At 48.2% G+C, this 15,101-nt stretch overlaps 3 protein-coding genes across 4 annotated transcripts; 1 reads left to right on the top strand and 2 right to left on the bottom strand.

The window, feature by feature from the left end:
- Positions 1–1,182: 1,182 nt before the first annotated feature.
- Positions 1,183–4,962, bottom strand: kat8 (K(lysine) acetyltransferase 8). Its single transcript, XM_076143026.1, has 11 exons — positions 4,597–4,962; positions 4,266–4,340; positions 3,970–4,148; positions 3,809–3,862; positions 3,560–3,724; positions 3,377–3,466; positions 3,037–3,177; positions 2,843–2,936; positions 2,520–2,670; positions 1,974–2,128; positions 1,183–1,808 (listed from the first exon to the last, which is right to left on the bottom strand). Exons 1-11 carry the CDS (start codon positions 4,853–4,855, stop codon positions 1,744–1,746), a joined length of 1,428 nt encoding a protein of 475 aa, XP_075999141.1. The 5' UTR covers positions 4,856–4,962; the 3' UTR covers positions 1,183–1,743.
- A 216-nt stretch (positions 4,963–5,178) lies between these two features.
- rnf25 (ring finger protein 25) lies at positions 5,179–9,233 on the bottom strand. Its single transcript, XM_076143025.1, has 10 exons — positions 9,158–9,233; positions 8,834–8,905; positions 8,241–8,337; positions 7,995–8,062; positions 7,837–7,906; positions 7,600–7,671; positions 7,161–7,307; positions 6,959–7,048; positions 6,738–6,875; positions 5,179–6,504 (listed from the first exon to the last, which is right to left on the bottom strand). The coding sequence occupies exons 1-10, from the start codon at positions 9,172–9,174 to the stop codon at positions 5,797–5,799; spliced, it is 1,479 nt and encodes a 492-aa protein (XP_075999140.1). The 5' UTR covers positions 9,175–9,233; the 3' UTR covers positions 5,179–5,796.
- On the top strand, positions 8,206–14,484 carry anapc2 (anaphase promoting complex subunit 2). Of its 2 annotated transcripts, none has more exons than XM_076143024.1 (14): positions 8,206–8,339; positions 10,107–10,356; positions 10,441–10,753; positions 10,900–11,032; positions 11,181–11,481; positions 11,618–11,737; positions 11,921–12,038; positions 12,234–12,412; positions 12,500–12,641; positions 12,864–12,939; positions 13,034–13,237; positions 13,322–13,454; positions 13,666–13,907; positions 13,993–14,484. In XM_076143024.1, exons 2-14 carry the CDS (start codon positions 10,218–10,220, stop codon positions 14,200–14,202), a joined length of 2,310 nt encoding a protein of 769 aa, XP_075999139.1. In that variant the 5' UTR covers positions 8,206–8,339; positions 10,107–10,217; the 3' UTR covers positions 14,203–14,484. The 2 variants fall into 2 exon arrangements, with proteins under 2 accessions (XP_075999139.1, XP_075999138.1); XM_076143023.1 differs by lacking the exon at positions 8,206–8,339 and adding an exon at positions 8,804–9,831.
- Positions 14,485–15,101: the final 617 nt, after the last annotated feature.

The following is a 15,101-nucleotide window of genomic DNA, read 5'->3' as shown; positions in this document are numbered from 1 at the left end:
TCTGTAGCTCACCTGTACGGTGATAAGCTGCCACAGTCCCGCTAATGTGAATGTTGGAACAAAATAACAGATTTATGGAGTAATTTCATGCACAGTTGCACTCAAAATACAAAGAAGAATTGTGACAAACGCGGAAAGCGGCAGTCCGGCTCGCAGTGAGGTAAGCTAAGCTAACATTAGGAAGAGTTGTGTGGGTTTGAATAATGCTGGGTTTGTGAAGATGAGTAAAGAAGAGTTTAAGAGGTTAAACCGACTCCGGGTGTGATGGCTGCTTGGACCTTATGCTAGCTGTGATTGCAGTATAATTCCATCCGCTAGTGTAAATGTTATGTCTGCCCTCACACAGTCAGACAGAGACAGAGGTCATTAACTTTTTAATGAACTATTTGCAGTGTTGTAGGAGTGTGCGAGGGAACCCACACAGACAGGGAGAGGGTGTTGACTACACACACACACACACACACACACACACACACACACACACACAGGCTTTGTACACACAGCAATGTACAAGTGACTCAATTCCAACTTTTCTGCTCCCAAGCTGAGCGTATTGGATTGGAACCACTTATGTGCTGACTCATGAGGGTCCAATTGACAGTGTTTCGCTTATGGCCTCTAAACAAATAAAAAGAAAAGACGCTATCAAATAAAATCAGACCAATGGGGCAGAAGTTGGAATTGGGCGCCATGACCTGCAGTGTAAACGTAGCCTAAGTGGAAAAGGGACAAATGAAGTCAAAGAGAGAGAGAGAGGGGCAGCTGGATCATAACAGACTCAGTAAGGCAGCAAATGCAAACACATGAAGTCACCATTGAAATAACAACGAGCCGTGTTGTATTTAAACCTTCAGTGTAGTTTTTGTAGGAGACTTTGAGAGGCCCGCGATGATCTAAGCTCTGTTTTAGAGACTGAAATCTGGTGGGAAACACTGATTTAGAGTATAGTTAATGTTCTCCCGGCACAGAAACCGTTTGCTCCCAGTACACTTTGTTATTTGAGTGTATAATGCTGGGATGTCTTCATTCGTTGCTTGTCACATCTCATCAGTTTGATAGAATCTTAATAAGAGCCCATGACTGACAGCATCTTTGAGACTAAAGCAGACTTAAGGACTCATAATGCTGACTGATACACAGACAGAAACACATGGAGTATCCCATAATTACAACAAAAGCAATTTATTTGTTCATTAGTATGACTTTATATAGGATATGAAAAACATGCTGTATCAAAAGTTTCAGTAGTTAAGTACAATCAACGTATGTTGCTTTATTGCTGAATGAGCACAAACTGCTGCCCCCTTGTGTTCCCCATTAGAATTACATCTCAATATGGCCTCTCAGGGAGCTTCACGTTTTTCTTTACATATTCAGTACATTCACTATATTTATATGAATTTCTTGTATAAAAAGATTGACAAGCAGGGTAAGAAATAATCTATATTCTAACGGAGCGATTTTACTCTAACTGACGGAAACTTGTGGGCTTTTAAATGCACTTGAGGGCACTTTGTGAAATTCCATGTATGGACTCCCAAACCATTTTTTCATTGACATTATTTATTGAACTAAGACAAGTCCAAAAACAACAATAGAGGACAAACAACAACAACAACTTTCCTTATACAAATGAGTCTATTTACCTACGTACATGTATAAATGCTACACGCTGCCTATGTCTGATATATTTACAGTGTTGTCCTCAGAGTGGGACGGAAGAGGAAACGCTGGCTCTTCCTCTTACTTCTTGGACAACTTGGCTTGTTTGTTTTTGGGAGGCGCCCACTTCAGACACACGGTGTCCACTGTGAACGAGACGCACAAAGACACAACACGGCAGGTTAACACAACTACAGGGAAAGAAGATGATGAAGGAGGAGTTACACACACTCATGTTAGTTTATGGATTTGATTTCAGGTTTCCAGGGTAACCATCATGAATGTAAAACGACCTGTCTGCCCTTGTTTACCTGTGATGGGCGGTTTCTTGTATTGTGCGCTCTTCAGGTGCTCCTCCACCAGCTTTGGTGTCACACAGATGACATGCTGACCCTTCCAGTACTTCACCATGTTGAGTGACTGTAGCGTACTGATGATGTCACCCTGGGTGATGCTGGTCATCTGGCTGTGGTGGAAGATGAAAGGAAGCAGATCCAATTTCAAATCGTTTTAAAAGGAGGCACATTTAGAGGAAATCTGTGAGAGCTTCATCTGGAGAGGACAGATGGATTACAGGCATGCTACTCTTCAATTCCAGCAGATGGCAGTCACAGCTGACAGTTTTCAATTAAAGTGGCCTTAGAGATGGGAATTTAGGCTACGGAACCCAAAACCCTGAACCGTGACCCTCCTTATAACAATGTGTCAAGATCTTGGGTTAAGCAGGTCGTTCGTCAATCTGCCTGCTTAGTGACACATTTATGGTTTGTTGCAAATGAAACCAATTGCTATGACAGATGATGATGGTATGCGTGTGTGTGTGTGTGTGTATTTTGATCCACAGTGCGTTTGCCCACCTGAGGTCTTTGATGGACAGCGTTCCTCTGAAGTCCCTCAGGATCTCCAGCAGAACCCAGGACCAGTAACTTCTGTAGCTCAGCTTCCCCAGATCGGACAGAGGCTTCTCTGGAGAACCAACCGAATTCTCCAGCTTGGACAGTTCGTAACCTACACACACACACACACACACACAAAACTGCTTAATTTGAACTCTTGGACTGAGAAATGTGAAGCTAAAATGTTCTGATAAGTTACAAAATACATTTTAATAGTTTATTTGACGAACATAATCGACTGTAGCAGTACATCTTAATAAATAAACAAATTCTATTCCACTCACTGAAAGCTATGAGGAATTTTCCGTAGCCTCTGCGTTGGTAAGGGGGCAGCGTGAGGATACAGGCCACATTATTCCCATCTGGAGACTCTTTCTCCTGCAGAACAGAAACCACGTTCATGTATTTACAGCCAGTGGTCGGCGCACACACGCACGCACGCCAGACACACATTATAGCCTGAGGTTGTCTGACTTACTTTGGAAAAGTAGCCGACTATGTGCGCCCCCTGCTTGTTGACTTCTGTGAGGATGTAGAAGATGAAGGGCTCCACGTCGAAATACAGCGTTTTATGGTCCAGGAAGAGTTTAGCTAGTAGACAAAGGTTCTGACAGTAAATCTGCCAAAAGAAACCAACAAGCAACAGATCGATCACAACCATTATGAAAAGCTGCTTATTAGTGAAACCCTCTCTTTCTATTTTTAACTTTTTTTTTAAAATTTGAAGTCTTACAGAGATGTGAACACGAGCCAGGGTCTGATTCAGGCTTTAAACTGAGCTCAGTCTGACTAAAGGAGGAGGTCCCAGGTGTGTTTACCTTGTGATCCCGCCCATCCACCTCATACACTGAGATGTTGCTCCTTCTGTAGATCTCTTTGCCCGGAGGTTGCCTCCACTGACAGTTAGACTGAAGAGACAGAGGTCATGGGGTCACACCTCTGGCATTCGGGATGACAATGACAGTAATTTGCACGGGAAAAGAGCAAAAGGCTGAACTGACCAGGTGATATCTGAAGGTCTTCTCGTACTTCATGTACTTTAAGCAGTACTCGCAGATCCACAGCTTGGGCTGCTTCCCGTAGTCCTCAGGAAACGGTGAGAAGTACCAGGCGTCGATCTCAAAGTTCCCTATCTGGATCTTATCTACGTATTTCACTTTTGTGATCTGAGGTAGAGATACACGTGTCGCAGTGAGGGAAAACATTACATCATCACACATCCAACAAGGATGGAATAAGAGCAAACTTACCGCCTCGTGCTCCTTTTCCAGGGCGGCTGTTGTTGGATCCATCTCTGCATATGTCTGAGGAGAACCAGGAAACATTTGAAACTCACATGACAGATATCCGTAATTGTATGCTAATAGAAAATCACAGCAGTTTTCCTGGATGCATTTACTGCTTTCCTCACCTTTTGCACGTGGTTGATCTCATCATGCTTGCGTTTCTGGTTGCGGGTGATCTTCCTCTCCGGCTGCTCACCCAAATCACCGACACCTCCCATCTCTACGCTCTTCCTCACAGCGTCCTTCACCTGTTTGGTAAGCGCCAGGCGGGCCTTGCCCACCCATTCGTCCAGGCGTCTGTTGACTGTGCGCCACAGAGATAAAAACTTAGAGTTGAATGTGGAGCCGTGAGAGAGGATGAAGGTGTTGTTTGTGTGAGGGAGGTTCATGTGTGTATGTCAAGAACTGGTGCTGCACTCACATCCGACATAGTGCACGTAAAACTCTTCTCTGCCCTCCTGCTCGTTCAGCCGGGACTGAATAACCTCTGCTGTGTCTAAAAACAAACAAACAAACAAAGAACACATAATCAGAGTTTCACCAACAGAACCATAACAAACTCCACACAGATCAGCAGTAAGGACACACACACTAGCTACACGTCTTCATTAAGGCAGTAAACACATAACTGTTATAGTGACACACGTAACTACTTCAGTGAAACCTGATGATGTTCCACCAAAGCAAATCAAGCGTACTAAAACTCAAGAAATAAACGGGACGGTAATAAGAGCCTTTGCAGTGACACTCACGCCATGTCTTGTCTGCCCGCTGGCATAAATACGTCTCTCCGATTTCCACCGACACCTCCTGCTCCCTGCCGCCGCCCAGCAACCCTCCTCCGTTCGGGCCGTGGTAACAACTCGAGACCGCGGCTTCTCTCGCACGCCCAATGGCCTCCACCTCATCATCTTCCCCGCCAATGCCGTTGGAGGAACACGAAGCAGGGATACTCGTGTCCAGTTCCCCGCGCTCGCTCTCCATCATACTCGACTCCATGTCCAGCTCCATTCTCCGGTTAGTCTTTTGTTGTTATTGCTGCTTACGTAAAACGTAAAAAAAACGTGTTCCGCGTCGTTTTTGAAAACAACGAGTCTGCGACACTGCGGGGGCGGAGCCTCGACAGTGAACTGACAGTGACGTAACGGCGGCGTACAAACTCTGTCCAGATTGGTGCTGCCACCTGCTGGCCTGAGGAGGCATGAGCGGACTGACGCTGTTTCCTTGTGAGCTCTCTCTCTCTCTCTCCTTACTGGACCATCTCACTGACATTTTAGGATCTTTTACTGCATTATTACATCATCATATTACGTCATCAGACGAGACGAATCTTCACAGACAGATTCAATCTTTTTTCGGAATAATTTTTTATTGTTATTAGAGTTCAAACCTGCTGCACTGTGAGGACAAGATAAAGATGTAGGGAGAATAAATAAATAATGAATAATAATCTGGTGTTAAAGTTTATTTGAGAAGCCCACACCAGAGTATTGGTACATAACTTCATGAGAGACTTCATGTTCTCTTTATCATTCAAATTAATTCATTGTACAGTGGTTAATTATAAATGAGCAGTTCTTTAGAAGTGGCATCTTTGTTGTCAATACATAAACAGCTTATGTTGAAGCTGATAAAGCCAAGGTAACAGAACCTAAATGATCATTACAATTATCAAAAAAAGCACCATACTTAAACCACACACTGACATCCAGAGAAAGTTTAATTAGATGTTTTTTAAAGTCATATTGCATCACGACACAAAACGATAACAACCACCATCTGTATCTGCCATGAGTGTGTGTGTCTGTGCAAACCAGAGCCCAGGACCACGGCCCCCTACAGGACGACGCGTTACTACAGCGAGCCGCAGTTCTAGTGCAGGATTTTAATTTATGCAAGTCGATGATGGAGGCACACATGTAGTTGTTCATCGGCCCTCCTGTTGCCCTCTGTCATAGCACCTCTTCTCTTCCTCTCTCCCTCTCCACAGTCTTGTGGTAGTAGCCCCTCTCGTGACCTCGGCGAGGCCTGCCTCCCCCGCTGCACTGGTTACTGTTGGCTCCCCTGCTTCTTGAGCCTCGTCCTTCCCAGTGGTGACGAGCGGGCCCCGACCCGTCCCATTGGTCCGGTCCTCTCAGAGTTCTGGGGTGTGGGGCAGATCTACGAGGGCCTCTTCTCCTCGGGTGACGACCGCCGCTGCTCTCAGATTCTCCCGCTTCTATTGGTAATTCGGTTTCCAAGTTTGGCGAGCGTTTAGGCTGATCATCTGGAGGGAGTGCGGGCTCTTGTTGTCTGAGCTGTGCAGAGACGTCCTTATCCGTCTTAGGTTGGAACACCTCTGTAGCTCCGTGCTTCTCCTGGTTACCCTGAGGTTTGGCTTTTGTTGGGCCTTCAGCCCCGTCTGGGGTGAGGGAGAGTTTGTCTAGGTGCTCTGTGACAGGAGCATATCTGCCGGGATGTGCCCTCGCCCTGCCTCCTCTCCTCTGCCCCCTCCCCTGACCCTGATGTCTCTGACCTGGACCGCCTCTGCAGTAAGACGGCCTAGTAACAAACTCCTCCGCCCTGACGACAGGTTCAGAGGTCACAGTGGAAGCGGAGGGCACTGGCTGTCCAGGAGCGACGTCTATGTCCAGGTTTCCTGTTTCAGCTTCAGATGGAGCCTGTGGAAGTGAACATGAATGACTGTCAATGTAAAGGAGAGCTTGATAGACTGACTGAGCGTGATTGTTCATGCTGGGCAGATGCGGACAACATTATCCAGCTTGGGCTAAGTTCAAAATGTAGTATTATCAGAGGAGACAATGGGTCACCTGACAGTTACCCTACTCTGTATCATGGGTTCAGTTTTTGTTAGAGCCTGTGGTGTGATGTCATTGTTTGTATTCACACTGACCTCATTGATATGGATGAGAAACCGATTTGATTCCACCTCGGGGTCGATGATTCCACCTTTGGCCCTCTGTCTTTCCAAAATCTTCTGTAGTTCACACCACTTCTGTTGAAAATCTGAACCAATGGCCGCTTTGTCCGACTGAGAGAATAAGCAGAGATTTGATTCTAAATCTCACAGAAATGCTCTCAAATAACTCAAGTGTGCACAAAAGTGGAGTTCACCTCAGGCAGGTGGGGCGCCGGAGACGACAGGAGCTGGTTTATGTCGTACATCAGCGGCTCCCTGCACACGGGACACACAACTGCAAGCTCCTGTCAGACGGATCAGCAGACACAGAGAGAGAGGACACAACGGCTCAAACAGAAACAATTAAAGGATTTCTCAAACCAAACGCTTCTTCCGACACAAACTCCGACGTCTGACCTGCTGTCCTGCTCTCTCTCTTGTCTTGTCCTCCTCCAGCTCCTTCTCCCTCAGGCGAAGCTCTCGCTCCGAGTGGTTAATGTAGCGACCCAGGCAGTGCGAGTGGAAGTAGTGGTAGCAGCTGGTTTTGGTAAATGTCTCTCCATCCTGAAGACACACAGCATGGGGGTCAAGAGGTACGAGTCGCTCAAAGCCCAAAGTCCAGATCTGGTGGATTCTTTTAGTCACCACAGACAAATCAGGAACATCAAGTGACGATGGCAGACAGAGGCTGATCCGAACAGTTCAGCCTTCGTTCCAGCAGGTGGCACTGTTTGCTAAAGCTAATGTGGCTGACTGATGACAGAATCCCCTCTTAATGCATTTACTCTCTCTCCCAGATCAAAGTCATTATTCACAGTGGCTGCCATCTTAATTTGGCCAAACCCCTACAGCATACCTTAAACCCGTACAGGCAGATGACACAGTTGCCATGGGGAATATTGCTTTCAGTCAGGATCTCTTTAGCTTTCTGGAGGAGACAGAAAATGGGAAAGTTATGTAATATGAATGCGACGCAGCAGCAGCAGCGCCATTTTGATGCAACAGGAAAGAAGGTCCAGTGTTTGGTTTTTGTTTTTGATTACTGTGACCTGTTTTGTTTTACAGTCGTACAACCATATCAGAGATCAATCACCTCGATGAGCTGATACAGCACTGGTGAGCCCAGGTTGGACTGTGCCTCCGCCTGTAGACACGTCCGGACACTAAGAGAAGGAGGGAAGGAGAATGAGGACAACGTTTCACAGTCAGAGGGTCGGCACAGCAGACTGACCAGACTCGAGGTTTCATTACCTGTTCAACATGTCGTCAGAAAGCCCCCGAGGGTTATGAATGGAGACGGATGGAGAAGAGGAGGGGTACTGGGAAAAAAAGGAAGAAGGAGAAGCACAAACATTACACACACTGACCAACAACTAAAACACCAGCTTGATAAAAACTTCACTAACTCTAAAATCTGTTGCAGTTTCTTCTGGTCTGACCAAAGGCTGAGATTCCAGATCTGAAGCTGGGAGCAGGAGGAGATGAAGGAGAACCTACCTGCTGATCCAGAGTCAGGTGAAGGGTGAGGCGGACAAACTGAGAGACAGAGTCCTCTGCTGTGGACGGGTGCAGGACCAGGCTCACCTCCCAGCCCCTGTAGGCGCGCGCACACACGCACACGCACACGCACACACACACACACACACATCACTGTCAGCTCTTGGTTTAGATAACACACCCTGCTGTTATGTAACAAACCACAGACAAACACACAGATTCTGATATTGCTCTGAACAGTTTGTGTGCTTGTGTTTCTGCTGATTGCTTTGAGATTAAAACAACACAAAGATCTCAAATAGGATAGTTGTTTGGCTACAACTAATCAAGTTAAAATCAAGAGTAGCTTGTAGCTTCAGAAGTTACCGTTTCAAAGTAGCGTCCCTATACTGTTTACTGTGTGTGTTATAGAGAAACTGGGTCAGCATCTCTAATAGATATGCAGAGCAGGATCTGGTCTTATCCCAGACAGTTATAAGGACCGCTTCTTGACTTTGACATCACCTAGAGTTTACGATCACGATATTAAAACCATTTTAATGCCGATTGGTGAATCTTTACAGTGACGTTCTCAGCGCCCACAGGAGCCTCACCCGTCCTGTGTCCTGGTGACCAGCAGCTCATCCAGGTAGATGGACTGGAGCACTTCGATCTCAGACTGAACGCTGCAAAAAAAAAAAAAAAGAAACAACTCAGTGAAGGTGTTTAGAGCTCAAACACAAGCCGAGCTAACGCGTTAGCGCGTCTGACATGTTGGGCTGCGAACAAGCAACAAGAGGCCGCGACATTTCCTCACAGCTTTACTCAACGCCGCCACAGAATAGTTTGACAGTTGAACAAATACACACACCGCGTCGTGAAATAACGACACGGTTTGATTTAAAGGGAAAATTTGCGTTTGTTTTTCATAAACTCACTCGCACTCTGCTGCCATTCTGATGAGGTTTGTGAGTGAGCCGCTGGTTGTCGCACAAACGATCTTTGGTTGTACATCCGGTCCGGTAGTTTTTATTTCCGGGGGCATTTCCCTCTGCACTCAATTGCAACATTTCCATTTTACTCCAAGCATACTGATTTATAAACACATTTAAAAAAAAATGTAAATATTGTTTTTGATCGCAAAATGTATCATCATTTTTCATATTTAGTAAAATCATAAAAAGTAATTATGAATAAAATGAAATTCGATGAGACGTTCTCAGACCACCAGATGGCGATAGCGCAGAAAAAAATTATAAGCGTAGAAGAAGAAAAGGCGGTGGGACCCGCGATAACCAAGCGGAGAGCAACAATTTCAAATTTACAACTTTAAATCCAGATATGGAAGTCATATGAGGCGGAAAGTTGTTACGTTTAGACCCTAGATAACATCAAATTCGTGAAACGTTATGCTGAACCGGACGTAGAGCGGCGTTTCCGTACAACAACAAGCAAACCGGAGTGCAGATGTGTTGCCCTGGCTAGCTAGGTTCTCCCGTCCGGCGCACGAAAAATGGAAGAAAATGCGATGGAGTCCGAATCAACCGAAATGTCTGTGTCGGCACCAAAACAAGGAGTCGCTGAAGCTTGGGAAAGCGTAACTGCAGCTTTGGTGAGTGAGCTTTGGAGCCGGTATGGTTCAGCTACATTCACAGGAGAGAAGCTGTCAGCAGAGCACTTTAATCTGTCTCATCGTTGAATGTTTGTTTGTGGAGGGACGCACAGTAACAACTCATACTAACGTTTCAAGTTTTTTGTTAAATTCGGCACTTAAATAATGTTCTAAACTTCTCTCTGTCCTTCTTTACTTCATATCTCATCATTTCTTGTCTCCTTCGGTCCCTGTCTGTCCCCTTTTTGTCTCTCTCTGTGGTGGTCCGTGTCCAGGTGGCCCCCCCAGGCTCCGGGTCAGAGCAGAGCCTGTCAGAGTCTCTGGCCCTGCTGTGCAGCTGCGGGCTGGGCCGCCTGCTGGGCGACTGGCTGCTTGAGACTCTGCAGATGCGCCTGAGCACCTGCGTGGTTCCCGGGTTCTGGGCCGGACTCAATCAGCCTGAGAACGAGCTGCAGGAGAGGGACCGGGCCTGGGTTCTGCTCTCCACCTTCCGGACGCTGTTGGACAGACTGGAACCTTTCCTAGGCAAGCAGCAGCAGCCTGAAAATATGATGTTGATCTTCATCACGATGCTCAGGCTTCTTAATCATCGTCTTCATGTCTCTGTAGGCGGTCTGGAGAGGCTGGGGGCGTGGCAGGATGAAGGTCGCGGTGGGCTCGGTGGCTCCGGAGCTAAGAGCCTCCAGGAGCGAGCCTTCACCATCATCAGGGCCCTGCTGCTCTACTCTCCCTCTGCTGCTCTACAGCAGCGGGTGCTGGAGTTCTACAGCAGGACCTTCTCTGTCCATATGAACCAGGCGGGGGAGAGCAAGGAGGCGGAGGACGGAGCCCAGGGCGCCGTGTGTCCCGGCTGCGGGGTCGCAGCCCAGCACTGCTGGTGTCGGGACGCTCTGCAACATCTGCAGGAGCTCAGCCACATACTGTGAGTACAGAGAGCGTTTGGGTGACTTGAGTCCGGAACATTCTTCCTCACCTGAATGTCGCCTGATCTAAAGCAGGAGAACAAAGTGAGACGTCACCTCTATGTGCTTCTGATGAGGAGGAGTTTGTTGCTTGATGTGTTTGCAGCTCCAAACTGCAGCTGCTGGAGTGGGTGAGCTCCGAGGCCATCACCTCCATCCTCCACAAGCTCATAGAGCAGCGGATGGAGCAGCACTGCAGGGGCGAGTACGAGCGCTCCTTCCTGCTGGACTTCCAGGAGGTAAAGCAGCCGTCAGAAACTAATACACACTCAAAATACAACTGTCTGTACTGATGTGAGGTTAAAGCTTCGTCTGCTTCAGTCAGCTGTCATCTCCTTCATTTCAATAACAAAGTGAGCGCTCGTCTTCTTCTCTGCCTGCGTCCAGTGGCTGGAGTTGGTGCTGGGCTGGTTGAGCAGAGTGTTTGTCAGCGAGGCAGACGGACACGGGCCGGTCCCTAGCGCTCCCTGCACTCCGGGCACTCCCTTCGCCCCCTGCACTCCGGGCGCTCCCTTCGCCCCCTGCACTCCGGGCGCTCCCTTTGCTCCCTGCACTCCCGGCTCTCCTGGCGGCCGGGCCGTCCAGCCGTCCAACTCCATCCTGAAGCAGTGGAGATGCCACATGCACCAGTTCTTCTGCAGGATCTACGTCAACATGAGGATCGACGAGCTCTTCAGCATCATCAGAGGTGAAGGGAACGCGATGGCAGCAGACGCTCACTCTGCTATCTATACAGCAGAACTCTTTTAATTGAATTCATTTCTGATCTGTGCCCTTGTTTCTGGAGTTGAAAGGTGATTGATTACTTTCTAACCTTTCTGCAGATTTCCCAGAGTCTAAAGCTGCCATAGAAGATCTGAAGTTTTGTCTGGAGAGAACCAACCAGAGACAGCAGCTCCTCACGTCACTCAAAGCCGCCTTCGAGAGTCGCCTGCTGCACCCGGGTGAGTGGAACGCAAATGATGAAGAACGTCTGATGTGAGTGTGATTAGTCCAGAGGGGACATGAGGTCTGTGTGGTTTATATGAGTCAGTCTCTGGGCGGCTGAGCTGTTTGGTGCGATGATCACAAAGGACAAGAAGCCACATTTCAAAGGTCTTTATTCATGTTTCATCTGTGTTCCTCAGGTGTTCACACGTCAGACATCCTCACCGTTTACATCTCAGCCATCAAGGCCCTCAGAGAGCTGGATCCATCCATGGTCATCCTGCAGGTCGCCTGCCAACCTATCCGCAAGTACCTCAGGTCAGTCCACCTCAAAGTATCCATGGCGACCATAAGCAGGGCAGACCTTATGCCTTATATGCAGACGAGACGAAGTGTTGGGAAATGATTTGAAACCAAAGAACTGCAGCTTCTCACCGTGTTCATCTGCTGACCTGTTGTTTATTAGGAACTCTGTAATCACTGTCGTGTTGTCATGCATCCGTTGTGTCTCAGGACTCGGGAGGATACGGTGCGGCAGATCGTGGCCGGCCTGACCGGAGACTCGGAGGGCTGCTGCGACCTGGCGTCTGAGCTGTCCCGAGGAGACCCGGTGACCCTGGAGATGCAGGACAGTGACGAAGAAGGGAGTGACCCGGAGGAGTGGACGCCCGACCCGACGGACGCCGTCACAGGTCAGCCGACGTGTTGCGCCTCGACTCTGCGCACCCCCGTCTAATCAGCGGGAGTCGCTTTTAAACCTTCTCCATTTCTTCTCCTAGACAAAACGGGCTCCAAACGCCGTTCGTCAGACATCATCAGCCTGCTGGTCAGCATCTACGGGAGTAAGGAGATCTTCATCAACGAGTACAGGACGGTGCTGGCCGACCGGCTGCTGCACCAACTCAACTACAACACCGGCAGGTACCTGGACTCTCTCTGACTTTGACTCAAACACTTTTCAGATATCTAACGTAATAGCGTAACACAATGGCCGCCCTGTTTAGTTTAGTTATCCTAGTTTTAACGTGCATGTAAACAAACGTCTCAACCTGTCAAGTCTGAATTAAATGTAGACGCCTGAATGTGAACCCTGGTATGCAGCGACTCAGCACAGGCAGTGACCTGCTGCTTGTTTGGTTTCAGGGAGATCCGGAACGTGGAGCTGCTCAAGCTGCGGTTCGGGGAGTCGCACATGCATTACTGTGAGGTCATGCTGAAGGTAAGAGCGATCCGACTCCTCACTGGAACCATCTTCCCCCGTGTCACGAGTTGAGAATTCATTCTAACGCGTCCCGTTCGACTCCCCGCTCCAGGACATGGCCGACTCTCGAAGGATCAACAGCAACATCCGTGAGGAGGAGTCGAAGCTGGGCGAGGAGGAGCAGCCGCCGCTCCCTCTGTCGTCCATCATCCTGTCGTCGGAGTTCTGGCCTCAGCTCAAAGAGGAGAAGCTGGAGCTCCCCCCGGTGGTCTGCCAGGCCATGGAGGCCTACACACACCGCTACGAGAAGCTCAAGGTGAACGCCACACTGGGGGTTTCTAAAGATAGCAGCAGGTTTTGCAGGTTTCTGCTACTTTAACTTCCCCTCTGATGTCTCCAGGCCATGAGGACGCTCAGCTGGAAGCCTCACCTCGGCTCGGTCACCCTGGACGTGGAGCTGAAAGATCGAGTCCTCACCAACCTCACCGTCTCGCCCATCCACGCCGCCATCATCCTGCACTTTCAGGACAAAAGTATGGAGTCCTGGTTTCACAACACTCAACAATTGGAGAGGGTTTTCACATCTGTATCCTCTTTACTTGTTGACACACACACACAGAAATGTTTCATGACAAATTAGCCTGAAGTGATCAAAACGTGGCACTCGGCTTTAAACTGAGAATGCTCAGAGGATGGGGTCAGGTTAGTGGGGTCAGGTTTCTCACTTACCCGCTGGATGTGCAGGTTCGTGGACGCTGGAGGAGCTGAGCGGGAAGCTGGGCGTCCCCAAGGAGCTGGTGCACAGGAAGGTGGCGCTGTGGCAGCAGCAGGGCGTCCTGAGGGAGGAGGCGGGCGGCCGCTTCTACGTGGTGGAGACGGGCTCGTCCAGAGAGAAGATGGAGCGCGGGGTGATGCTGATCGACAGCGACGAGGAGGGCGACTCCAACACCACCACCCAGTCAGAGCAGAGGGAGGAGAAGCTGCAGGTACACACACACACAAGCACACACACGATACATTTTCAATAACTTCATCATAGGCTAGTTAATAATCATGCGTCTCCCTTTTCAGTTGTTCTGGGCCTACATTCAGGCCATGCTGACCAACCTGGACACCATGACGCTGGAGCGCATCCACACCATGCTGCGGATGTTCGTGGCAACGGGACCCGTCGTCACGGAGATGGATGTCAACGAGCTGGAGGCCTTCCTGCAGAGGAAGGTCAGGGAGCATCAGCTGATCATGTCCGCAGGCGTCTACAGGCTGCCCAAGTCCAACTGAGGCCAGACAGAAGGAAGAGTTCCGACCTAACGCTGCATTCAGGGGCTGCAGGAAATGTGACATTTGACTGCCGGTGCGCTGCTCTTGTGGCACAGAGACATCCGCGGATTCTAAGTTTTTCCCCAGGATATGAACGCAGCTGAATATGAGGAGGATTTTGAAAGGACTGGTTTGTTATATAAAGACAGTTTCACACGTTACAGCTCCATCTTTCAAAGGAAGTTGTGAAGCTTCATGTGTAATGTCAATGTATTATAAATATTAAAAAAGTCTTGACACATACCTGACTGTTTGTCTCTGCTGTTTCCTTTTCTGTTGTGCACATCTGGAAATAAACAAAGTGCATAAGAATAGTGTTCATTGATTACTGAACCAACAAAACAATGCCATTTCTGTCAGACATGAACAAGAATCATGGAAACATAGATGCCGAAAACCGTGGCAGAGGAACAGTTGCTTTAGGTACTGCCTCAGAAAGAGATGTGACCTTTGACCCTGAATTAAGACAAATTAAACTCACGAGAAATCAGCGATATGTGGCAACAACTATAGGATAACGTCACACCTCATATCAAAGTTATCGATTAATTACACAGCAGTCGAAGTCCCGCATGTTACAAATGTTTCGTCTATATTTCGTTTTCTACACCAAGATCACAAACACAACTCAGTCTTGCGTGGAGAACCTGGAGAAGCCCAGGTGCATTTGTTTGACGTAATTACAGCAGGGGGCGGGGCTGCTACAAAACTATTCTATATTTCTATGTTATAGGTATATTTACATTCTTCCAATGCAACATCAATGTACAGCTTAGCAACCATAGTTAAATTGTTTTTTAATGAACACATTTACAGTACAGAACTCTACGAACTACTTTATCAGGTCAACTTAATTGTCT

The sequence above is a fragment of the Genypterus blacodes genome, unplaced genomic scaffold (assembly GCF_046128005.1).
Source record: "Genypterus blacodes isolate CSIRO-AG114 ecotype Tasmania unplaced genomic scaffold, CSIRO-AGI_Gbla_v1 ptg000022l_1, whole genome shotgun sequence".
Lineage (NCBI taxonomy): Eukaryota > Metazoa > Chordata > Actinopteri > Ophidiiformes > Ophidiidae > Genypterus > Genypterus blacodes.
The sequence above is the reverse complement of the archived record's forward strand: the minus strand, read 5'-3'. Positions and strand labels throughout refer to the sequence as shown.

What these genes read in the sequence shown, in the direction of transcription:
- kat8 (XM_076143026.1), bottom strand. Translation starts at nt 4,855, where the DNA reads ATGGAGCTGGACATGGAGTCGAGTATGATGGAGAGCGAGCGCGGGGAA. An exon ending in TTACGTGCACTATGTCGGAT is followed by an intron (nt 4,149 to 4,265) that starts GTGAGTGCAGCA and finishes TGTGGCGCACAG; the next exon opens with TCAACAGACGCCTGGACGAA. An exon ending in AGATCAACCACGTGCAAAAG is followed by an intron (nt 3,863 to 3,969) that starts GTGAGGAAAGCA and finishes GGTTCTCCTCAG; the next exon opens with ACATATGCAGAGATGGATCC.
- rnf25 (XM_076143025.1), bottom strand. An exon ending in TCTGACGACATGTTGAACAG is followed by an intron (nt 7,907 to 7,994) that starts GTAATGAAACCT and finishes TCCTTCTCTTAG; the next exon opens with TGTCCGGACGTGTCTACAGG. An exon ending in TGCTGTATCAGCTCATCGAG is followed by an intron (nt 7,672 to 7,836) that starts GTGATTGATCTC and finishes TGTCTCCTCCAG; the next exon opens with AAAGCTAAAGAGATCCTGAC.
- anapc2 (XM_076143023.1), top strand. Translation starts at nt 9,733, where the DNA reads ATGGAAGAAAATGCGATGGAGTCCGAATCAACCGAAATGTCTGTGTCG. An exon ending in CCCGACGGACGCCGTCACAG is followed by an intron (nt 12,413 to 12,499) that starts GTCAGCCGACGT and finishes TTCTTCTCCTAG; the next exon opens with ACAAAACGGGCTCCAAACGC. An exon ending in ACTGTGAGGTCATGCTGAAG is followed by an intron (nt 12,940 to 13,033) that starts GTAAGAGCGATC and finishes TCCCCGCTCCAG; the next exon opens with GACATGGCCGACTCTCGAAG.